At 37.5% G+C, this 22,170-nt stretch overlaps 1 protein-coding gene across 7 annotated transcripts in view; it reads left to right on the top strand.

Moving 5' to 3' along the window:
• LOC122809244 (interferon-inducible GTPase 5-like) overlaps positions 1–12,558 on the top strand; it is a 171,132-nt gene extending 158,574 nt beyond the window's left edge. For 6 of the 7 annotated variants that reach the window (XM_044080566.1, XM_044080568.1, XM_044080569.1 and 3 more), the window contains one exon: positions 11,142–12,558. In XM_044080566.1, the coding sequence (XP_043936501.1) occupies positions 11,149–12,357 (1,209 nt within the window). In that variant the 5' untranslated portion in view covers positions 11,142–11,148 and the 3' untranslated portion in view covers positions 12,358–12,558. Of the gene's footprint in view, positions 1–6,847; positions 7,251–11,141 lie in introns of those variants that run through there. The other variant, XR_006365878.1, reaches the window with a different exon arrangement.
• The last annotated feature ends 9,612 nt before the right edge of the window (positions 12,559–22,170 follow it).

Raw genomic sequence — 22,170 nt, 5'->3', positions numbered from 1 at the left:
CTTTGTGGATTGTGAATTAATAAACATTTAATGTAGCTTTTGGCTAAATCTTCAATGTCCTTTTTGATGCTAAGTCATTTGGCTTTGTTATGATTTTCTGTATTTACAATGTGTAACTTAGTTGTTTTCCTTTATAAGGTTATTTTGATAACCAGTCAGTCTGAAGAAGTCTTCTTGCATAAATGGACAAAAGTACTAACTGGAAGTTTGTTGCTTTAACAAAGTTTTCTGTTTGTCCTTTGAGACTGCCTGCAGCATGTTTTATATTCTGTTCCTGTGCTTCACACAGTTGGCTCCAGGTCAGAGTATATTACTTGTCTGTCTATATATGACAGTTTGACAAATGCAGTTCACTGGCTGCCATGGCTGTACTAAGTGAATCAAAAGTATAGTTTTCCAAAACACAACACTAGACTTTTTCTGTGATAAACAAGTTCATGCCTTCAAATAATATACTCCGGTACTATACTCAAAAATGTAAGATTGTTGCATTTCAAAAATCAATGTATTTTGTGGTAATATTAATGTGAAGGGATTATCTTAGCTCTCCTTTTGCCAAAAGAGCCCCATATATTGAATTTGACCAGCTGTGCCTTAAACACAAGTGTTTGGGAATCCAGATTTTCCAAATTGTAATACAACACAGAATGCTGACAAAATAAAATAATTATGGAAAGGATTTCTTCAGCTTTAGAAGAGACCTGCATCTTCGGCTTGTACAAGAGTGATGATGATAGCCATCCTGCAGGAAGGTTTGCTACAAATAAATAACTGATGTCAAAGTCATGGTCTGAAACTAAATACTACAAAATGTACGGTTGTATCTTTCGGTAAGTCATCTACCCCAGGGAACTACCTCTTTGATAATACACCCCTAAGAGTTGACCTAGTTGTTTGGGATTTGGGAACTTGTGCGGGTAGTGACCTAATTTATGATCAATATGTGTCTACTGTAAGAAAGTCCTTCTACACCGTGTAGCTTATAAAGAAAGGGATTCTGTCTAGGTCTAGGGATGTCATTGCCCCCACTTTACTAAGCCCTCATTAGACCAATCATTGAATATAAAACACCTGTTGGCATGTATCTGTCCAGATATATTCAACAATTGGAATGCACACAGAGACACCTTACTAAAAGGATACAAGGCCTAAATAATATGTCCTACATGGAGCAACGCATATCCCTATCACTATACTTGATATCCTACAGACTGCTAAGAGGTGACCTGTGTCTGGTGTACAAGGCATCCTCTGACCCATTACTGATGGATTTACTGCACATCATCAAGTCAAATGGTATCAGAAATTCTTGTTCTAGGGATCTAAACCAATTCTGCAACATCAACAGAATGGTTTGGAGGGACAGTTATATTTTGCAGTGAATAGCTCTGCTATGGAACAGACTCCCCATCCACATAAAACAAAGTTCATCCCTGTCCATTTTCAAGTGCAACTTAGATCTATGGACTGCCCCTATACTACTGCTGAACAGATGCAGCTCCTAAATGCTTTATCCCATGCATGGGTCCCCTCAATTTATCTAAAGTGTGGTCCCAGTTATTCTCATTAGGGATAATATATAATTATCGACCATGGGATGGCTAAGTCCAATCTACAACCAAATGGCTAGGTTAATTCAACCAAAAAAAAGGGAAGTTGAATAGGCTTAAAATGGCCCTCAAAGGCAGCTAGCCTAGTACTTATGTATTAACCTATGATTTTGTAATGCTAAGAGGCTTCAGTCCTATCTCCACAACTCCATCCAAAACTAAACTGGATGAAGTTTGGCTAACTTCAAAACATCAGAATATATTCAATAGCAAAATTTGATGAGACATATACTCAGCAGATTTTGGTAAGAGACATGACAAGGCTGTCCTCTTCAAATGTACTGATCTCTTTCTGGTATCTGCAAATGCTGAAAAGACCACAAGATCACTCTTTCTTGGTCAGTCCCAAATGTATTATTTTGTCACTCATAATCTGTGACTGAATTATCTGGCCATCATAGGTCTGCCTGCTCCACTCTGGCCTTTTTCAAACAGCAGCATTTAGGCAGATCACAGAAAGTAATGGATCATAATACTGTGTCAGGCCTAGTATCAATTTCTGTTGAAATATCAAAGTTCGTGGCATTAGGATCTGTGTAATTTTCTTTCTTTATAAGTGATATGTGGTAACAAAATGGGACCAGCATTGTTTTACTATATACATAAACATTTTCTGATCTAGGGTCTTTATGTAGGGTGTGAGTCTAATGATAGTCTGCGTTTAATAATGCTGACAAAAGATGCTCAAGGAGTACCAAGGAATTAGGAAATGTACTAAGGGCAAAGAAAACCAAAACCATACTAGATAATGGTCAGGCTTAATGGCCATAAAATCACTAAAAAATAGTGATGTAAACGTGCCTAAAGTCAAGTACTTTGGCTTTGTACTAAATAAAAAAACACATTTGGCCTGCTATTGATTGTGTAAGAAGAGATTTAATGCCACAATAGGTGTGCTGTACTAAATAAAATGTTGGTTGTTTCCTTCAGACAGGAATGGTTGAGCAACACAGCCGGCATTATTTGCATAGAGCAGTTAAGCCCTGGTTATGACCCAGGTGACCCAAGTTTGATTAGCAGCTCTGGTTTGTAACAGTATAGGTTGTGAGGATAGACATGTCTGTCCTGGGGCAGGTTGTATGCTGAGGATTCATTCACATGGTTGGATTCCCTGGTGAAGATCAAGAAAACAATTGCATGTGTGTTGCCTGAGGGGTGACAGCCCTGTTGATGGTAGCCCATTGTGAAAGTGGGGGATGGAGGAGCACTAGTGTCTGTTGCACAACTGATAAAACCCACACTGTAAAAGTAGCCGACTCCAAATCCAGCTCCAGACAAGTGACAAGTGGAGTACCTCAGGGTTCAGTCCTGGGGCCGCCCTTGTTTGGCATCTACTTCTCTGAAGTACAGGTCAACACTAAGGGACTCTGGCTAACAAAGTTTGCAGATGACTGCAAACTGGGAGCCATTATTGAATCCCCAAATGATGTGGATACTCTACAAAAGGGCCTTACAGAAACAGATGCTTGGTGCCAGAGCCATGGGCTCAAGCTCAATGCCAAGAAATGTATTGTTATCCCCTTTGGGAAAAAACATGTATCCATGAATTACCATATAGGTGGCATTACACTAAACACAGAAAGTGTGATAAGTGACTTACGGACACAGGTGGACAGTGGTCTCACCTTCGATAACCACATCGCCACAACAGTCAGGAAATCCTTCTATGTGGCACACCTCATCACGAAGGGCTTTTCATCCAGAAAAAAGGAGGTCATTGTCCCACTGTACTCATCCCTCATTAGACCCATTATAGAATACAATGCCCCATTTGGTATGTACCTCTCAAGACATCTGCAACAACTGGAAAGGCCTCAGAAATACCTCACTAAAAGAATCACAGGCTTAAAGCAGATGCCCTATGCTGACCGCCTTAAAAAACTCCAGCTTTACTCTGTCACATATCGTCTACTCAGAGGCGATCTCTGCTTAACATACAAGGCCATGTCAAACCCAGAGCTGTTGGACATGCTACACTTAAAGAAATCCCAATCCCTCAGAGCTACACGTTCCAGGGATCTAAACCTTGTCATCACAATAAACAAAACATGCTGGAGGGATAGGTTCCTGACCCAGAGACTCCCCAGACTCTGGAATAGATTGCCCATACATGTCAAGCAGAGTGCCTCTTTGGACCTCTTCAAGAGGAACCTTGACGATTGGATGGGAGAAAGGAAATTCACCCCAGGGATCACGTCAGTCGCCCTGCTAGACAGGGGTCCAGGAAAGTAAATAATGTGGGAACAAATAGCCAGGGAATTGTTATGGCTAGGCTTGTATAGACCCTAGGGCTGATAGCCTAGTACCAACCTATGAACCTATGAACCCATCTAGAGGATGTTAGTTGGGGGTACACAAGGGACATACGTAGGATGAAAAGGAACACCTTAGCAGTAGTACAATGCTGCCACATGTGTCCTGATCCCATCAACAGCCTCAAACATGGGCAGTTAGACCAGGGGTTGCTAGACCAGATGGACGAGGAGAGACCTATGAGTAGCTGATGGTCAGCTGTGGGGAGGCAAAATTATGCACAATGGAGAGAAAAATAGAATGGTTGAGCAGCATAGTGGTTAAGATTTCTGTCTCATGGGTATAGGGTTCAATCCCGATTCTCACGTTTTATGTTTTCCATGTTTGCGTGGGTTTCCACGTACGTAATCCTATTTCCTCCTCAAAACATGTCTGCTGGTATTAGTTACTCTAAACTGTCCTTTCTTTCTTTCTTTTTCTTTCTTTCTTTCTTTCTTTCTTTCTTTCTTTCTTTCTTTCTTTCTTTCGTTTTCCATCTTTCTTTCCTTTGTGGGTTTACCTTTGCCATTGTAGCGTGCATCATAGTTGACAGTGGTTCAAAGTGGATCAGTTAACAAGATAATACAAGTTGTTGGAAGAGCTGTCTGGGCTACTGTATGATACTTTTGCTTTCAGACCATTACCACAAGCCTCTCAAGTCATCCTGAAATATCTCTACCACAAGGTGGAAAACATTACTTTAAAGTGTCAGGGCAGAACCCGCCACTGTGAGGCTTTCAGTGCTTCGAAGTAGATGGTCATCTTTATAGCACAGACTACATTGCAAGCGGTTTTGCTTTGCTTAACAGTTTGTTACTCTGGAGACATGGAATCACATTGCAGGCCTAATAAATAGATGTATACCATCTAGAAACCTGAGGTCATTACATCAAGTGACACTCGAGGTAAGAAGGACAGATAGCAATTACTATGACAAGGTCTGTGGTGTTACAGTTCCAAAGCTATTGAACACTGAACTTTAAATCACACAGGTCCATGTGTAATTTAATGCTCTTATGATGTTTATTGGTTATGTATTAAAAGACTGAGCTTGCACATTTCCTGCCTCAAAATGGCAGTTTTAGATTTAGAGACATGGTGTTACAAAAGTTGATATTTCATAGCGCTGTTTTTGCCAGCTAGCTGTAGCATGAATTTCAGCTGCAGAAGAGCATCCTGGTTGCTTTTCTGCAAATGCAACACTCCATTCTTAAATGACCAGCTTGTGCTCATTCATGAACTCTGGTCACATAGTCTGTGTGAAGTTTTGAATGTTATCCCAATGTCTATGTGGGTGCTCAGTGGGTACTTTGTTTTTCTGTTAACTTCCCCAAAATCTTGCTGATTGACTGATAATATTAAATTATCCATATATGTGTTATATTTAACCTTGTGCTTATGACTCATGTCCTGGCTAAAAATTGTCTAAGAAGGATTAGTTCACTTACCTGGTTAACAAACAAACAAATAAATCTGCTAAGACATGCAAGGACTTATGGGTCTTTGTGAAAGCATGATAACATGATATCTGCCATATACTTCATCCTCTGTTCAATGCGGAAAAAACAGTGTTCCTGCAATATTGAGGACGTATGTCATATTTTTTACGATACAAAGAGTCTTTGTTAGTCCATATAAATTAAAGAAAGCTGCATTTTTGTCTCTTTTCATAACACACTTATTACTGTTACTTTATGCATAGCATGAACCATGCCTTTCAACCCGTACGTGCAAGAAGTCTGGAAAAAAAGCTAAAAATAATGGCGGGAGACAAAGGCCCAAAATCAGGGACAAATTCTAAATATTGTTTTTATAACCTTAGAATGTTGCTAGAATAATAGGTTTTGCATTAGCATGCATTTTCTGAAGGACATGAATTTTGGGTAATCCTATGGGCTAGGCTTGTAAAGGCTCCAGAGCCATTAGCCTAGTACACACCTATGAACCTATGAAACTGCAATCCATGTCATTATTTAGTAATTTCAGTCCTCAGTGACTTGCCAAGAAACCACAAATGTTATGAGGAAAAGACCAAAAATATATGACAAACATCTGGACATTCTGCAAACATCTAGACAGTTGAGAGGTATGCTAAACTAATGAAGCTGCTAAAATGAATAATATATCATATGTAACCAGCAATTGGGGGAGGGGTGTGCACAGGCATGTGATGGCTTGCGTTCATCCTTTATAAATTATGAAACTGTGTGTGTGTTTTTGCTCATAGTTCTTATTCTTGAATCAGCTTAATAAAATTACCTCCATTACTGCAGAAAAGCAATGGTGGCCATTGGCCAAGTGCTGTTCTTACAGTTCTAAAGTATGAATTATTGTAAAAAGTGTAATATTCTGATGCATACAATTCTCCTACTGCTATCTTGTTTTTTTTTTATCTTGACAGAGCCTGCCCTCTTATATTTTAGTATTTAACCAATTTTAAGTGTGAAAATATGTGCCAAAGCTGATATAATTGTTTCCCAGGTGGTTTTAGAGCCTCTTCAGTGATAGAGGCCTCAAACTTCTTCCAGTTCATTGTCTTATAACAGGAGTGACATACTCAGATGAATTATTCAACAGAGTGGCCTTTCATATACTAATGCTTAAATGAGACCATGTGAGTGCAAACAGGAACATTAACAATTTTGGCTGCTTTAGGTGCTTCTTGTCCAGCTATGGTTCTGACAGCAGAGCTTTTCCTGTCTCTATAGGATGGAACTAAACAGGATATCATGGATTCAAGTGAATAATGAGAGAAGAAGTGGAACTCTTAGAAAAACAGTCTTACATTTCTAGTATATTCCTGAAAAGAAGATGTGCAAAAATGTTCTAGTTGTTAAATTCATTTTTCTGTTTGTTTTACCTCCTTGAGCAGTTCGGCATGGAGTCAGGTTTATGTATGTGCATATGTGTGTTTGCCCATGTATGTTGTTTTTGTGTCTGTTTAGGTACGGAGTAGGTATATACCGTACTAGCAACCTACTGAGAGAGAAGAGGCACATACAGGAAATGCATCACTCGGAAGAGAAACGCCCACACAAACTGGTACGATGGAACAGCAATCAAATAGAACACCACCAGGGAACCTCGTAGTACGTAAAAACATTAAGGGCACAGTTAATAATAACTCTAAGAAAGGCCCTTTACCTCCTTTTTCAATGCAATTGAGGGAGATGAATGGGACTACCATCGAGCCGTTTGTACTAAACACACATCTCCCAATAAATAACAGATCGAGGAGCAGAGGTCGGAAAGCTCCTGCACGATACAACCAGACAATAGCAACAGGTCAAACAGGAATAAACACCCGCAGCAGGAATCAGAGGGGCTGGTAGTGAACCTCTCCTCATTTGAACTAACAGGTGTGCATTTAGCAGTTTTAAATAGAGGTTTATCATTTATACCGGCACAGAGAACTGAGATGGTTGAATGAATAAAAGAACTAAAATTATTCATTAGGACATTGACTCTTAAAACAATTTTTAAAAATACAGATGATATGCACTTTAATTGTTATAAGAAACCTAGTAGCTTTATACCTAAACCACATCCTATGGTAGAGTCATTTATATCTGTTTGTGAAAAAGAGATACGTGAAGTTTTTAAGCATGATAGACCAAAACTTTTTTTATAACTTAAGCAGAGATGAAATGGCTGCATTAAATGAACTACGCAACTTGAAATCTATTTTAATTAGACCAGCAGATAAGGGCGGAGGCATTATTGTCATGGATAAAAGTTTTTATATAGAGCAAATGATGAATTTACTATCTGATGACGAAACATATGTATAGATTAATAATACTATCTTAAAAGGAATATTACATAAGATTGAATTTTATCTTTTTGACATGTTGATGAATATGTTCTCAGAACTTTTTAAATACTTTAGAATAGAACATCCTACTATTCCTATTATATATGGATTACCAAAAATTCATAAGAATTTAATGTGCCCCCCTATGAGACCCACAGTCTCTAGTAAAGGCTGGGCCACAGAACCACTGTCAATTTTTATAGAAAAGAACTTGCACCCTGTTTTAGATACATGTAACTCAATTTTAAAAGATACCAAGACCTTTTTACAGAAATTATATATAGAGACAAAGGGATTACATCAAGACATTTTGTTAGTTACACTTGATATTAATTCTCTTTTTACAGTCATTCCTAACCAATGGGGTATTGAAAGGATTCGAGAACTACTTATTGATAAGCAATCATTCCCCAATGACAAAGTTGGAATGATATGTGGATTATTAGAAATAGTCTTGGAGAATAATGTTTTTAATTTTGGTGAACATTATTATTTACAAAAGATAGGCGTAGCTATGGGCACTGCCTGTGCCAATAGCTACACCAATCTAGCTTTGGTGCAGTGGGAAAACACATGTTTATTGCAAGGACATGAGTATAGCAAATGTGTTATAGTATGTACGGTTCGTGGACGACCTCTTTATTTTATGGGTGAAGTCAGAAACTGAATTAAAAGATTTTATAGATTATCTGCATACTACAACAACTTTTTTGAAATTTACTTATAAATATTCTTATAATAAAATCGAATTCCTGGATGTTATGGTTCAAAAATCTGAGTTGAAGGATATGAAAACTAGTCTATACAGGAAACCGACAAGGAAAATTTGTTTACAGCATAAAGGTAGTACACATCCCAGACATGTTAGCAGAAATGTCCTAAAAGGACAAATGATTAGGAACATGAGAATACATAACAGTGACAGTGAGCTTATGCAAGCAACTGAAACACTGAAGGACGAGTTTAACAGCAGAGGCTATTCTAAATCTGAAATAGATTTATGTGTCAATAAAGCACTTGCCGAAAGAGGGAGCAAAGGTCATCCTTATTTCTCAGAGGGAATAGGAAACCAAGAGACAAAGGACAGACAACAAAATGACATGAGACTGTGTTTTCCTATTACCTTTATCAGTGATATAAATGTGTTCTGTGATGTTTTTAAAAAGAATTGGAATATGTTGACTGCATCCAAGGATTTGGAAACAATGATAGACTCAGTACCACACTTTTCCTTCATTAACAAAAAGTCTTTAAAAAGGCAGTTATGTTATAAATCACACAATATCATACATGAGGTTACATCACAGAGGAAAGGTACCTACCCCTGTAGAAAATGTACAGCATGCAGATACATTTTTTCTTGCACTGCCTTTTTTCATACAGTCAATAAATTCAGAATAGAAGCAAATATGTATGCAGATTGTAGAACTAATAACATACTTCAGTTTTTGTCTGATATGTAATGCATATTATATAGGTAAAACAAATAGGATGTTAAAAGAACGAATTTTAGAACATACTAGAGACATTGCGACAGGTAAAGAAACTAATGCTCTAGCCAAACATATTCTAAAAGAAGGGAAAGACCATAATTTTAAATTTTTTGTGCTTGAGGTAGTTAAGGAAGGCTTAAGAGGAGGTGACATAAAAAAACAGAATGGAAGAATCTGAACAAAAGTGGATAATAAAATTGAATGCTGATAAGCACCCAGATATAAATGATGCAGTATCACTTAAACCTTTCCTAAAGGCTCGACATCTGAAACATTAAACAGATGCTGACACCCTTGCATAAGATTATTTAAATATATCCATGCTTTATTATGCAGTATGTTGCCCTTGCCCTAGGTCTTTATTCCTCCCAATTGAGTTCAAGCGTATATTAAATAATTTTATTTTTGTCTGTCAAGATGGTCAGGACTTTGCTAAGAGGTTTTATTATAACAATATGAATATAGATGCACTTTATAGGCATGCTTTATTAATTTTATAAGTATGTACTTATCTTTATATTTTTTATACATATATATTTGTATATATTTTTTATTTTCTTATGTATAATATTATATAATCTGTGTTGCTTTTTAAGATAGAACCTGATACAATGTAATGCCAATGGCTAATAAGAAGTGTTGTTTTTTAAAAAAAAGTTCTTACTGAAAGGAATCTTTATGTAAATTACTTACAGCTTTAAGTAGGTAATTGTGACTAATTAACTGCAATGTGTTAATAGGTAAAGCTTTAAAATGCTAGGTTAGATAGTTTGACATTGTAATACAGTCTGAAGAAGCGATATGGGTGGATCGCGAAAGCGCTTACTTCTTTTTGTTTAATAAAAGGTAAATCTGTTGAAGAACTCTGCAACTTCTTTACTCTACAATACCGTACTAGCATGTTCACAAAATGATTTAGAATACAGGGACAGAAATTTCCACTTCAACCATATGAATTTGAAAACAATCAAAACTAAGTTGCTGACCTCAAGTTACTGAATTATGTAAGTGTTGGATGCTTTACATTAATAACATAAATTCAGTTCTGAACATTGTTTTGCAGAAGAGCAAGTATGCCTCTTCCCTCATACCCTTCGGCCTTATAAATATTACAGCTCATGCCTCTTTCCTCATATCCTTCAGCCTTACATATTTCAGCTCATGCCTCTTCCCTCATACCTTCCAGCCTTATCATACATATATATTACAACTCATGCCTCTTCCCTCATACCTTCCAGCCTTATTATACATATATATTACAGCTCATGCCTCTTCCCTCATACCCTTCAACCTTATATTACAACTCATTCCTCTTTCCTTATACCCTTCGGCCTTATATATATTACAGCTCATGCCTCTTCCCTCATACCCTCTGGCCTTATATGACCATACAGACTCTGGAAAGTGGAATTTCTCTGTATTTGTTTGCTGCTGTCTGCGATTGTATAATTATGAGTTTGGGATGAGTAAATGTAATGGGGCTTGCCATTCTGCAAGATACATTGCTTAGATAAGTTTTTCCACATGCTGTCAAATGGTGTTTTTTGGGCATTTGGATAATTTATTATGTTGAGACTGGTGTTTTAATTTTAAATATCTATGCATTTATCTGGTCAAAGCAGAATCATGGGAGAAAGTGAAAACTGTTATTAAGATTACATTGTAAGTGAAAAATATTATACAGTTGCATAAAAATCTTATTGTGTTACTGCTGTATGACTGTAAATATTAGGGATCTAGATGAAAATGCACTGAACACAGCAAGAAAGGACAGAGTACACCATTCTCTGGAAGTTACAGCAATTTATTCACATTCTTTATAAATGTAAATCATAGCTCTGTCAACTGCCATTCAACAGAGTTGTATAAAGTAATTAATTCATTTAGTTACTGATCCCTGTTATTTTTTTTATTATTTTCTTCTTTTAACAGAGAAGTGATGGAACAAACTCTGGACTTTGAATATGACTGTATTACTGAGGAAGAGGTGTCAGAAATCAGACATGCTCTAGAGTCAGGAGACCTGACTGAAGCAGCAACTAAAATTCTGGAAAACTTGGAACAGCTGGATAATGTAAAACTTGACATTGCCATAACTGGGGAGTCAGGCTCAGGAAAGTCAACTTTTGTCAATGTTCTAAGGGGTATTGAGGATGATGATGAAGAAGATGCAGCAGCAACAGGAGTAACAGAAACAACCATGGTAGCAACTCAGTATCCACATCCAAAGCACCCAAATGTGAGTTTGTGGGACCTTCCAGGCATTGGAACTCCCAACTTTAGTGCTGAAAAATACTTACAGCAAGTAAACTTTGAGATATATGATTTCTTTATCATAATTGCATCAGAACGTTTTAAATCAAATCATGCTAAACTTGCAATAGAAATACAGAAAATGGGTAAGAGCTTCTACTTTCTGAGATCCAAAGTTGATTCTGACTTGGATGCATCCAAGAAACGTCGAAAATCAACCTATAATGAGGAGAAAATACTGAATCAGATAAGAGAGAACTGTATTCAAAGTTTGAAGACAGAATGTATAGATTCTCCAAATGTGTTTCTCATCAGTAGCTTTGATCTTACTTTGTTTGATTTCCAAGCTTTTGAGGAAAAACTTGAGAGAGAGCTTCCAAGTCATAAAAAGCATGCCTTTCTGTTAGCTCTTCCCAATATGTCACTGGAAATTTTGAAAAAGAAGAAAGAACTAATGATGAGTGAGATATGGAAGTTAGCTTTTACTTCTTGTTGTGCTGCAGCTGTTCCTTTGCCTGGGTTATCAGTTGTATGTGACACTGCAATTCTGATAAAAACACTGACTTCCTACCGTGACAACTTTGGGCTTGATGAGCAGTCACTGCAGAAACTGGCTGAAAAGGTTGATAAACCTGTGGAAGACCTACAGGCTGTTATAAAGTCCCCACTGGTTAAGGAGATCTCCTATGACATAATATATAAAGTGCTGACGAAAGCTGTTGGTGGTGGTGTCATGCTAGCCGAGTACATACTCAGTACCATACCAGTGTTTGGCTCATTAACTGCTGGTGCCATCTCTTATACTTCCACATCTTGGTTGTTGAAAAGCTTCTTGGAAGAGCTGTCCCAAGATGCCAAAAATGTGCTAATCAAAGCTCTTGAAACATCTGTCTAGTGTGAGTAATGAGCAAAGAAAAGCAAAGTAGCATCCAAGAATGCCTATTAATGTTATCAGTAGCTATTTGATGATATAGCGCTTTTAAACCCCCCCCCCCCCAAAATGTTTCATTAAAAATGAGAGGCAGGCATTCAATACTGAATTAGTTTTTGAAGCAAAGAAGTTTACATTCTAAATAAATTTGAAATTGAATTTGTATCAGGGTCTCTGTCTTCTTATGCACAGCTCTGTCTTAAAGTGTATCCATATACTGTAAAAAGTCTAACCTGGTTTATGATACAGTACCCTGTGTTACAAGTTATTTTCCCCTCGGGTCTTGAATATGCACTGAAATTAGGTTTCTCTCCATGTCAGTATAACACTAACAATCTCAGAAGCAGATGAAGCGGACTGTATTCAGATCTACTATGGCAATGAGAAGGAAACTAGAAACATCCTTTCGGTATGGAGGTTTTAAGGCTCCATAAATGCTTACCATTGTTCATTAAATATTTTGTAAATTGTCTCCTTCACAGACACCCATTTGTCCTTACTTTCAGACTACACAGACAGTGATATGTTTTTCAGAAATGACATTTTTAGGTATTCTTCTACTTTCCTGCATGCACTGTCATACCTAGCTTTGTCAGCCTCAAATATTGTTTCAGCTTATCCAGTAAAGTGTACCCAGGGATTAATAGGTGGTGGACAAGGGACACTTATAGTTCAATCAGAAGTACTAAAATTTTGGCAAGGATTATTCTGTAACCCAAACAGGTCATTCCATCTCCCATCCACCTATTGCTAATCACCTTCATGCTATGGCACATAAGAAAAGGAGATACACATCCATGTAACATCAAGTGCATCTGACCAGAGCAAGATCATGGTCAGATGGGGCCCTAGGCAGGGTAATAGATTAAGGCCCCACCAGCCAACATCAGCATCTCTCCTCCTGTACCTCCCCTGCAGCCAGCCCCCCCCCCCCAAGTCATTCTAGTGCTCCGTTACTTGGCCAATTCTCTCCGGTTACCATAAGCACTGTTCAAACCTGTCATTATTTCTACAATGATTACAGATATTTGGATTTAATTTAAAACTTTTATTTCAAATTTTATAGCAGAAACACTGATAGCCATTTGCTAAACAAAACAATACAGTCTCACAATGAAAACAGACTTAGCATGAGCAATAATAAACTTTTTGCTCCAGAAACTCATTCATTGAAACCTACGTTCATGGAAAGTGTATCTGGGCAGTGACAAATTGTGTACCTTTGAGCTGTTTTCAAACCATGGGCTCCCTGCACACACTTTTATGACCGTGCAAGAATGCTTGCATTCTTTGATTCACTGTCCTGATAGTATTAAATTATATTCCTTGTTTAATACAGCACCACTTGTTAGAGAGTGTATTTTACATTTGTAGTTTTAAACATTTTCCAGTAAGCAATGAAACAAAACATATGAACAAATAGTGACAAAATTACTAGGTTCAGAACATTTCAACCACAAAAGGTCATTCAAACTGTTGTCATTATAAATCCACCAATATCAGTCAATCTGCACAATCCCTGCAGAAGTAAAAGTCATCTGAATAATTCCACATTAAAGATAACTATAACTATAGAGAAGTTTGCTGCTTGCAAACAACTTTGTATTTTGGTGTTTCATCTACAAATTCAGTGCCTCCTGGCCTTGAAGAGTAAATTGCTCATGTTACATAAAAAAAAGAAATGTTGGTGCACTGGTGATATGCAATAGGGAATGGCTGGCAAGTTAACAACAGGTTCATAGTTAGTAGACATCTCTTCCAAATGAGAACACACTCAGGACAGCACCCCCCCCCGTGCTACACAATAGTGTCAGCAATTGATCTAGGTAGTGTGGGAACAGAAGCCTATGTCCTTTCCTCCAAAAGGAAGTGTGCTACCTGTTGCACCACTGACACTGAGGAACACACCTCTGAAACTCTTGACTGATATTGACAGACTGTAATCCTCAGTTGCTGTTCTTGTATCTTTCGGCTTTTCCCGGTTAGGGTCGCCACAGCGGAACTCCGGTCCGCTAATGATTGGCAGCAGATTTTTACGTACCGAGTTGCCAGCCCTGACGTACAACCTTCAACGAAGGTACACCCATTCACGCATATCTCTACACAGAAGATGCTTTAGCTGAGAATCGAACAGGACGTCTTACTGTGAGGTGACAACACTACCGCAGCACCACCACCGCAGTGACACTGTAATCCTCAGTGATCTACACAAAAAAAAAAAAAAAAAAACAAATAAAATGAAAGGAGACCTGGCAGTTTGCTACAAATGTAGCAAACAGTTGCTACAGTTTATACCCTGCCTGCATGAAGTGTACAGTGCTCAGGTTTTAGTTAAAATTTATTTTTTCTATAAGCAGTTGTTACAGTTTAAACCACACACAGTGCTACAGTGCTACAGTGCTACAGTGCTCAGGTTTGACTGCAAATCCAATACCGGATTTTTAAAGAAAGAGAAATCATGATGGGCTGATTGCGCCCCAGTATCTGCACTACTAGCATTAAGTTTCTTGAGTTGTCTGAAACATTTGCAAAGAACATCATGTTATTTTTTTACAGTTCATTTTTACACACCAGCTTCCTCAGTCTGTTAGACAGTGTCTAAACATATTTGTGAAGCATGGTTTCTTCTCGTTTTTATGCACGCAGGCATTGGGTTCAAAAGGTCACGGCCTGCAGCTGCTTGTAAAATATGTTTGTCTCATATATTTTACAGTGCAAATAGAAAACCCTAATTAATAAATACAGTACTATTAAAAACATGCTCACTGATAATCATATAATAGGCTAAAAAGCACATTTTTAATGTAGAATAATACTGTTATGTTTTTCTACTCACTTTGCTGTTTAATGCTGTACCATGAGGGAACCGAACTGATAAAATGGGGCAGAATGCATGGACCCAATACAAAGGGGTATTTAGGTGCTTTGGAGAAAGAGGTACAGTATTTTAATGTAAGTTTAAGCAACAGAAATGAATATCTGTGGCAGATTTGGGCAAATACAAGAGTTGTAAAAGTAAAAAAAATCTTTTCAAAAATAAGATGTTGAAAGAGCTGAAAGGAAGTTTAATAACTTTTGTTTACAAACTGGGCATGTTGATGAAAAGAAAACATAAAGTGCAAGCATTTATGCACAGCTTGGATCTACAAAAACTTAATCCAAGGTTGCTTTACAATTGATTGATGTCTAACTGGCTGACTGCTATCTTCCCTGTTAAATTTCCCTGATTCACCTTTTCTTGACTGCATTTCCTACTTTTTAACACTTTATTAAATTATCACGTAAGATATAGGCACACATACATTAATTGAAAAGAAAACAAACCATATTAACATTTTCCCATTTCCATACATTATACATCACGTTTTTTTTCTTTCTAACCATCAGTCCAACATTACATAAATTGTTCAATTCCTGCCTTTCCTTAAACCTCCATTATTCTGAAGGCATTCTTCCTACAATTCCATTTATTCCTATGTAATTTGCTCCTTTCTTTTTTAAAGATCCCTATTTCAGTTCTTTTATGTCTTTTACAATATTCAGTATTTCAAATACAGTTGGTTTAGACTTTAATTTCCATTTTTGTAGTAACTGATTTTTTTGCCAACCAGCACAATTAAACTTAACAAGGTCTTACTATGTCCAGGTAATTCAGATCCTGTGCCCCAGCTCAAAACAATCATTTCCTTAGTTACAGCCATTTGTTCACGCAACATTTCCGGCAGAGCACTCTACAGGGAATTTTTAAAATCTGCCAACTCATTATACTCCCAAAACATATATTCCCAGTTACCACTTTCTTCTCCATCATACCTCTAAGGCTAATTTTCTTGACTTAAACATATAATCATATGCCTGGCTCCTCAGTTCGAACAGAACTTATCAGACAAACACCCTCCTACTTTAATTCTTGCCTTTGATCCTTCATCTGTTCTCCTCATTAACCCTGTTATTGTATCAGGGAATGCAAATGCTTCCATTGCCCTACTCATCAAGCCCCAACAGCATATTTCTAATATTCTTCTTCCCTGTGGATCATCACTGTTCTGTTAATGTTCTCAGATGTTTGTCTCCTCTCCAGAAAGCCACAGCCATCCATAGATATAATTGTTGGCAACATCTGTGCCATTCTTTCAGCTACTATAGACATAGACACTTTATAATCCTGTTTTAAAATTGAAATGGGTGTATATGAAGCTGGGTCTGGCTGGTCTTTACCATCTTTGCATAATACAGCCGTTATTACTTTCTTCAAAGATGTTGGTGCTTCCCCTCCTTTTAAAATACTGATAAACAAAACATTTAGTACTTTCTTCTTTGCCTGTACTCTGATATCAATCCCTTGTAGGGAAGGCAGTCTCTAGCCTGCAGTCAAACATCTTCTTGGTCTCCTCTTACTATATTGCCTTTCCCTCTCTAGTTATTTGCTCCAAATTTTTTAGATCCCTGGTAAATTTTCTCCAGTAAACTGCAGGCCCCTCTTGCCTATATTCCAAACCTCCTACTTGCAGTCATCCCAATTGGCAATATCTCCTTTCTCCATACACATGTTGACTTAATTCTTAGAATATTTTCTGTAACAGTATAAATATAATAATGTTTCTCCCTTTATTAAAAAAGTATTTGGGGTTTCTGATACAGGAATGGGGTCCATTCCCATCATTAAGTCAAAGTACGATTAAAGCTCATGAAATTAGTATTGTGTCAATCTTTGATGTCAGCCAGAAGTGTTCTATGCAGCACCTGCAATGTGCCCAGTAATAACGCCACTCCTCCTGCAATTCATATGGGGTTACATATATTGGTAATGGTTTACTATTAAAAGGGCAATCATAAGTCCAAATGCTCAATTCAACATTTGGAAATAATGAAAAAAAAATATTGAACTCACAACAGTGAATGCACACTAGTATTCGCTATTGTGAATTTCAACATTTTGAATGCAGCTCGCACTATAGTGGGGATTGGGAAATGTACCCTTTCCCTCAGTTTAGTGTGATCTCAGAACTTGTATATATAAGTCGCAGGGGGTGTGGGGGCACAGCCCCCACATGGGGGTTGCAGGGGGGCTTGCCCCCTGCAAAATTGTTCTTTGCTATTGACCAGAAGTGTGGCATTTTCGGTAAAGTCAACATTTCTGAGATGTTGACTTTTCAGAAATACCTCCTTCAGTCTTGTTTTTGTTTATTGATTTGATTTCCGATATTCTAGTTTGGAAATCTGAACACTCGCACAACGGCAGTGTGAGATTTTGATAGTAAACCATTGGTAGCATATCTAAATATGATTGGAGATCCTTTTTATAAGATCCGTTGCTCCTACTACTATTGGAACTCTCTAGGTATCTCTCTTCCACATTGCTTTAATTTCTGCCTGCAAATCCTGATATTTTATGACTTTGTGTCTCTCTGTACACAAGACAGTGTAGTCACTGGGTCTGGCAATTTCAATGATCAGTGCTACTTTTGTCTTCTTTTCATGGACCACTATATCTGGTTTTCTAGCATCTATCTTTTGAACTGTTGGTAATGGGCGAGCCACGTGATGTAGGCTTCATAATTTTCTATGATGCTTTGTGGCTCATGTTTCCAGCATTTTTCAGCCAGTTCAGTACCATAATGTTTGTACAATCCACAGGGAAGCAGTCTTGCCACATTATTATGCCTTTCAGTATACAGTCCATCTGCCATTAGTATGTCATAACCAGCAACGAGGTGTGCAATTGTTGCAATTCTGTTATACAAAACCTGCATTTCTCTGTTTCTCCCACATGTTCAATGGACTTTGTAAACCAATGTGTACGTAACCCACTATCTCGGGCTGCCAATATTAACCTTTCATCTCTTGGTTTGAATTTGCCTATCCTTAACCATTCCTGCATTCGATCCTTATCAACACGAGGTTCTTCCAGAAGTTTTCTATACTTGCAATTATATTTATGCATTTTCCACATTTCTTGCCTTCTCATCTGGTCCTTCACCTCATATTCTTTCTTTTGTTTCTTGGCACATTCTGTTGCTGCCTGATTTCTATCTACTTTTGGTTTGATTTCCATTTTTGCTTGATGCCAATATGCTTCTCCTAGACTAAACAGAGGAGTCATCTTAGAATTATTCTCCTCATGTTTCAAAACTTTCACTACATTTGTGACTTGTGAGGTCACCAAATATGTGTGCAGTCCTACGATTGCAGATCTATGCATGTAATCAATTTCAAGGAGGCCCATCCCTCCTTCGAAGCGGGGAATATACGGGGAATATACAATCTTAGTATGGACTGATTTTTATAAATCATTCGGTGAGCATGAAGCATCCTTCTTGTTTTCCTGTCCAATCTGTCCAACATGTCTTGGGGCCAGTCAATCACTCCAAAACTGTAACTTAGGACATGAAGAGCAAATTGGTTTATAGCTTGAATTTTATTCCTAGATGTCAACCCTGTTTTCAGGATTAATCTAAATCTTCTAAAGTATTCCTTACTAAGTTTCATTTGCATTTGTTCATGTTTTATTGTTGATCCGTCATCAATTCCCAAATATCTATATACTCCTTCTTGCTCAAGTTCTTTTATATCACATTCTTGTCCCAAACAGATTTTTTCTTGGTGCTGCAGATTTCCTGCTTTAAAGGTTGCATTTGCACATTTAAAAAAAAAACAAATGACATTCTTATATCATCTGAAAAAGTTTTCACAACTTGCAATTGTGCTTTCAGTTCCTCGTCTGATGAGCTATACATTTGTAAATCATTGGTTCATAGGTTCATAGGTTGGTACTAGGCTATCGGCCCTAGGGCCTATGCAAGCCTAGCCATAACAATTCCCTGGATATTTCTTCCCACAATATTTACTTCTCCAGGCCCTTGTCTAGCAGGGCAACTGACATGATCCCCGGGGTGAATTTCCTATCTCCCATCCAATCATCAAAGTTCCTTTTGAAGAGGGCCAAAGAGGCACTCTGCTTGATATGTATGGGCAGTCTATTCCAGAGTATGGGGAGTCTCTGGGTCAGAAACTTATCCCTCCAGCATGTTTTGTTCATTGTGATGACAAAGTTTAGATTGACAAAGAGAAGATGAGAAGCCTTTACAAGCTGTTAAGTAGACACCTTAATGGGTTAAGCTCAAGACAGAATAGCAACAGTGACAGGGAGTCACCAGGGAATATCCACTTTGAATTTTTATACCTGAGATAATAATTTGTCCTTTATCATGGCTTAATTGCAAAGCGGTCTGCCACTGTTTCATGGTCATTGTAATGTAGTCGATCAGTATAGTGTGTATCTTATGCATTTTTAAGCATTCTTTTATCCATGAATGTGGGATACTATCATTTTTTTTGTAGTCAATCCATGCCATACTTACATTCTTCTCCTTTTTACAGTTCTCCACTATGACTTTATTTAACAACAAATGATCCTTTGTTCCATATGACTTTCTTTTATTGCCCTTTTGTTCTATTGCCATAATTGAGTTTCCTTCTAAATGACTATAAACTCTGTCAGCATCAATTCCAGTGTATGGTTTATACATCATTGTAAGGCATGTTTTTGGTCTATAATGTTTAGGGTAACTTGCAGGTTCACTCTTAAGTAGGATCATTGTTTTTCCTGTTGTTAGCCAGGTTGGTGTCTGTTCAGGGTGCACATATAAATAGTTCTTACTCATGGCTAAAGCTTTGTGTATGTTAATATTTTTAACCAGAAGTTAGGTAATGCATTAGTTAGAGGCATTTCTTAACTTTATTTCAATCTCTCTGGCTGTTACTTCATCTCATTTCATATCCTGTACCTTTAAACTTATTCTTTCTTTTACTTCTTCTATCCAGTTAGCATCTTTGTTATGTTCTACAGGATTTTCATAAATCTTGTTGTTGTTCTTCTTCTTCTTTCAGCTTTTTCCGGTTAGGGGTCGCCACAGCGGATCACCTGTCCACTCATGATTGGCAGTGGAGTTTTACAGTGTCGAGTTGCCAGCCCGGTGCCCAACCTTCCACAGAAGGCACACACACATGCACTCACACCTAGGGCCAATTTAGAGTGTCCAGTCCACCTACAGCATGTCTTTGGGATATGGGAGGAAATCGGAGCACCCAGAGGAAACCCACGTGACCACAGGGAGGACATACAGACTCCACACAGAAGGCACCCCAGCCAAGGATCAAACCAGGGAACCTCTTGCTGTGAGGCGACAATGCTAACCACTGCACCACTGTGGCCGCCCCACAGGATTTTCATAAATACTTCTCCAAAATATATCTATTTCTTCTTCTTTTTGTATTATATATGGTTGTTACCATTATATGTAAGGATCTGCATCCCAAATCCCACTCTCTCTTTATTTCTTAAACCCTCCCTCCTTCACTATCATCCCTTTCCATTTTGAATTATAGCCTTCTGTTTGTGTTATGTATATGAGCCTTAAATGTGCAGCTGTAAAATATCCTTTTCAAATCAGGTAATCCCAAACCATCTTGTTCTATTCATCCCATTTAATTCTTACCCTTTTCCCCTCCCAGATAAATTCCTTCAACTCTTTTATTATTGTCTACAACTTTTCCTCTGGTTTATAAAAATATGCTTGACCCATATATAAAATTAAAAAGATTGCAAACATTTTTACTGTTTGTATCTTATTATCCATATCCATAAACAAGGGATTCCAGTTTCTCAGTTTTTTTTTTATTATCTTTTGTTTAGTCTCTTCCCACATATCCTTAGCTGCTATAACAGAAGCCTTTTTAATCCATATTCCTAAAACTTCATCTTATTGTGTCCCCATAAGCATATGTATTGCTGAACCAATTCATTTGTGGGTGCATAATTTATGGCTATAGCCTTTGTTTTATCTTCATTAATTTTATATCCTGAAAAGACTTGAAACTGTCTCAAAATGTTCCACAATACTGAGATGTCCTTCTCAGGATTTATCAGGTACAAAATAATATCTTTTGCAAATAAAGCCAAATGTTCTTGACTGCCATACCACTTATATCCTTGCATTTTTGAGTCCATTATTTTCTTTTCCAGTGGCTCTAAATATAAAGCAAATAAAGGGGAAAGAGGTCACCCCTGCCTGGCTTCTCTGTTCAAACATAACTTATTAGAGAGGAGCCCCCCCCGCACACTTTTATTCTTGCCTCCAATCCTTCATATATCCTCCTAATTAACCTTATTGTTGTGTCAGGGAATGCAAATGCTTCTATTGCCCTAGCTTACTCTGTTGAATGCTTTCTCTGCATTACGACTCACCAATAACAGTGGTACTTTATTACATTCTGCTTCAGTGTAGATCATAATTGTTCTACTAATGTTGTCAAATGTTTGTCTTTTTTCCACAAAACGGCATTGATGCATATCTATCAAGTTTTGCAACATGTTTGCCATTCTTTTAACTAGTATAAACATAAACATTTTATAATCATGGTTTAAAATTAAAATTGGTGTATATGAAGCTTGGTCTTGTGGGTTTTTACCATCCTTAGGTAACACAACCACCACAGCTTTCTTTCAAGATGTTGGTGCTTCCCTTCCTTTTAAAATACTGTTAAAATCTTTAGCACTTTTTTCCTCCTAAATTCCAAACTTCCACAGGAATACCATCTGTTCCTGGAGGCTTTCCTGAAGATTGATTACACATCATCATTTTTATCTCATCCCTCCTACCTTAACTGTCAGTTATTGAGGCTCAACTACCTTTAATCTTGACATAATTGACATAATTGAGTCTTCCATAAATATTTACATTTGTGGTCTTTTCTAATTTCCACATTTCTCTGCTT

Source organism: Protopterus annectens, chromosome 8.part0, assembly GCF_019279795.1.
Source record: "Protopterus annectens isolate FY-2018-M chromosome 8.part0, PAN1.0, whole genome shotgun sequence".
Classification (NCBI taxonomy): domain Eukaryota; kingdom Metazoa; phylum Chordata; order Ceratodontiformes; family Protopteridae; genus Protopterus; species Protopterus annectens.
Note: the sequence above shows the minus strand (reverse complement) of the source record. Positions and strands in the feature narration are given on the sequence as shown.